Genomic DNA, 3,448 nt, shown 5'->3' with positions numbered 1-3,448 from the left:
ATGTCCCACACAACAAACAAGCTACAACAAACAAGATACAAACAGCCAGATACAAACGCAGCCAAGACACAAACTAAAGTATAAGAGTGAGATCGGATGTGAATGATCAAATAAACAAGGCCAGCCGAACATTGCCGATCGAACCCCACGCAACCGCTGGCGATTTCGTACAAGCGGGAAGATGCGTGGGAGACATAATGCGATAAGTTCGGTCGTATAAGAGCCAATACAAGAGGCCGGCCGAATATTGCCGATCGAACCCCACGCAACCGCTGGCGATTTCGTACAAGCGGGAAGATGCGTGGGAGACATAATGCGATAAGTTCGGTCGTATAAGAGCCAATACAAGAGGCCGGCCGAATATTGCCGATCGAACCCCACGCAACCGCTGGCGATTTTCGTACAAGCGGGAAGATGCGTGGGAAACATAATACGATAAGTTCGGTCGTATAAGAGTAATTGGAACCCGGCTTGACTGCATAATTGCACACAAAAGGGGGCATTGGCCTACTTATGCAAATTAAGAGCACAGAGAGGCAAATATGAGTGCATGCATTAGAATACGCTGAATAAATGTACATGCATGTCACACGTACACTATGCGTGAGGGAGAGTATCGATGACCAATAGCGTACTCTCTGCCTACGTCACGCTCATGAGAATGAAAGCAGTTAGATTGCGAGCAGCCAAAATCTGGTGAGCGAGAGAAAATGAAAGTGAGGGCCAAGCAAGCCCATGAGACGGGTGCGGGGTATGCATGCTTTGTATGAAGCAATGATGGTTTATGGAGGTGTGAGGGGAATATGCAAGCCGAAGGGGGAGGGATGAGGCCATGGGGAAGCCCTCTATCTGATGGATGCGAGATGCATATGAAAGTGTATTTGCATAGGGATTTAAATAATACAATATATTAAATTAATCAGGCTATTTATGTTCAAATGATAATTTTAGTTAATACAATTAGTATATATGTATGTAAATATCAATATTGAGCAAATATGGGCGAAATTGGGTATGATGAGTGAATCAAAGGGAGCGACCGGCGACGGCAGCGCTGGCAGAGAAAGCAGAGAGAGTCAACGGGATATGAAGGGCGGCCAATAGAAAGGCGACGCCAATGCGTGAAAGTGATGGAAGCACGTAGATACAAGGAAGCTAGACAAGGACAAGGAAATAAATGGGCGCTCAGCCACAAAGAAAGTGGACATATGCGCAAAGGATTTACGGGACTTTCACCACGCATAGCAACAAGTGGATGCGTGGGTGAAAGCAGAGGGCCGATGGAAATGTACCAGCTGTATAGCGGTACTACACCAAGATATTCCTGAGGCCGTGGGAATTGCCTATATAAAGGCAACGCCCATCAAACAGAGGCATCAAGTCATCAAGTCGTGATCAAGCAACAAGTAATTAAGGCCTTACGAGTAACCTTAAGAACTTATCAAGGAAACACTTCTGCAAAGGAAAAACAAGGAACTATACAGGCCTTACGAGTAACCTGTACAGTTTATTTCGACAGCAACAAATCCTTAAATAAGGATAGTAAACACCGCACCCAAGCTAGAGCGAGTTGGAGAGAAGCCAAGCATTTCCAGGAGTATCCAAAGTCAGTGGTAGGCACGAGGATATATCCTACTGCCGGAAATTCCAGGATCTATATATCCTGACGATCACCAATTGCTGAGGAACATCCTGCTTCGTGATAGTAGCTACGGGATGTATCCCAGAACCTAAAAGCGAAAGCCATCTCAACAAGCATAGCGAAAGGGGTGCAGAGGTGTGGAGCACCAACCAAGCGCAGGATACAGGCCGAGACAACGACCCGCAACGGTTGCAGGAGCAAAAGGAAGGCAAGAAGGGACGACGAGGGATTGCGAAGTGATTCGACAACGCTGTCCAAGCCCAGGCCTACCGTAGAGAAACTTGTCATAACCAATCAAGCCCATAAAACGATCGCAAATAAACGTATTATAAAAACCAAATCAATAAACAAAGCTGTTCTGATTTCACCGGGGCACAAAATAAATTTTGTTGTGCCGAACCTAGCCCTCGAGATATTATAAATATCCCGAAGGACGAGAAAGGATCGTTACAGTTTGTATATTTTTTTTATATAATTTTATAACTTATATAAGAAATATAAGTCTTGCTCATTTTTTAGTTAAAAAAAATTACATCAATAAAATTTATTTTAAAACTGATGCAAAGAGTTTTCTTTGTATTATTATACCGTCGCAGAGGGTATTAGAAAATTGGTCAGATGAAATATATTGGTATATATATTCTTGATCAGCATGAGAAGCTGAGTCGATAAAGTCCGTCCGTCAATCTTAAGAGATATTGGGATGTAACTTGGTTTTTGAGCTATTTATAACCCGGGTAACATAAAGTATGAAAATTGTCAGGATCGGACCACTATATCATATAGTTTTAAAAGAAACATAGGTGACGAAATTTGAGAAAGTGGTGGAGTGGATGGTTTTTGAGTATGTGTGGGGTTTTGTGGTTGATCTACACGCTCTCATCGTCCTCTTCTTCCTCGGAGGAATCTTTCCTCTTGGCCTTCTTTGACGCTAGCTTGTTGGCAAGCTTCCTTCGCTTCGCAACGGAATTTGATCCACCATTTGCCTCATATTCCTTAACTGCCTTGTTGTATTCTTCCATCTGTTTGATGGCTTTCTGTTCCCATTCTGTCTTATCCTTAAGGCCGCGCCACAGTTTCTTTCCACGTTTTGCAATATTTGTGTGTTTTAATTTGGCAAATATGTTGTATTTTTCTTATGGGCTAGGTGTATAAAATTTCTTCTTTTTTTTCTACAGCCAACACCACCACACACAGAAAATCGTTCACAGAAGCGCGTTTACTTTATAAAATTTGCTTCTTCTACACTGCAACCAAAAACCAGAGGGCCGGGGCTAACTTGGGCCGCGTCAACGTTTGTATACCCTTGTAACTGTTTTGGTAACTCTTTTCTTACCCATAGCTACCAAAATAGAAAAACATTTTATCTAAAAAGGATAATGTTTGCAAAACAAACGGCCTAGGTATAGGAATTAACGAGCATTGGCGGAGTCATTAACAGATATATTAAACCAACAAATGTTTAATTTGAAAGCAATCGCGTCAAAAGTAACTAAGCTATTTACAAAAGTCACTGTTTTCGATTGATCGTTCCTATGGGAGCTATATGATATAGTCACCCGATCTTGAAAAAATTTAATACAGCCATTATATACAAGACTAAAGAAAATAACGAAATTATTTAAAAAAGTATATACAAGCCTACGTGCAAAATGCAACTGCTACATACAAAACTCTGTAGCTCTCACTGTCTAGGGGAAGTTTCCGCTAATCCAGACGGGCGGGCTGACGGACATGGCTATTTGAACTCGTCTCGACGTGCTGATCAAAAATATATATACTTTATATGGTTGGAGATTCTTGCAC

General features: G+C 42.1%; 1 protein-coding gene across 1 annotated transcript; it reads right to left on the bottom strand.

The window, feature by feature from the left end:
- Nucleotides 1–2,511: 2,511 nt before the first annotated feature.
- LOC124459850 (high mobility group protein Z-like) lies at nt 2,512–2,982 on the bottom strand. Its single transcript, XM_047009607.1, has 2 exons — nt 2,979–2,982; nt 2,512–2,777 (listed from the first exon to the last, which is right to left on the bottom strand). Exons 1-2 carry the CDS (start codon nt 2,980–2,982, stop codon nt 2,512–2,514), a joined length of 270 nt encoding a protein of 89 aa, XP_046865563.1.
- Between the last annotated feature and the right edge of the window lie 466 nt (nt 2,983–3,448).

Source organism: Drosophila willistoni, assembly GCF_018902025.1.
Source record: "Drosophila willistoni isolate 14030-0811.24 chromosome 2L unlocalized genomic scaffold, UCI_dwil_1.1 Seg168, whole genome shotgun sequence".
Lineage (NCBI taxonomy): Eukaryota > Metazoa > Arthropoda > Insecta > Diptera > Drosophilidae > Drosophila > Drosophila willistoni.
Note: the sequence above shows the minus strand (reverse complement) of the source record. Positions and strands in the feature narration are given on the sequence as shown.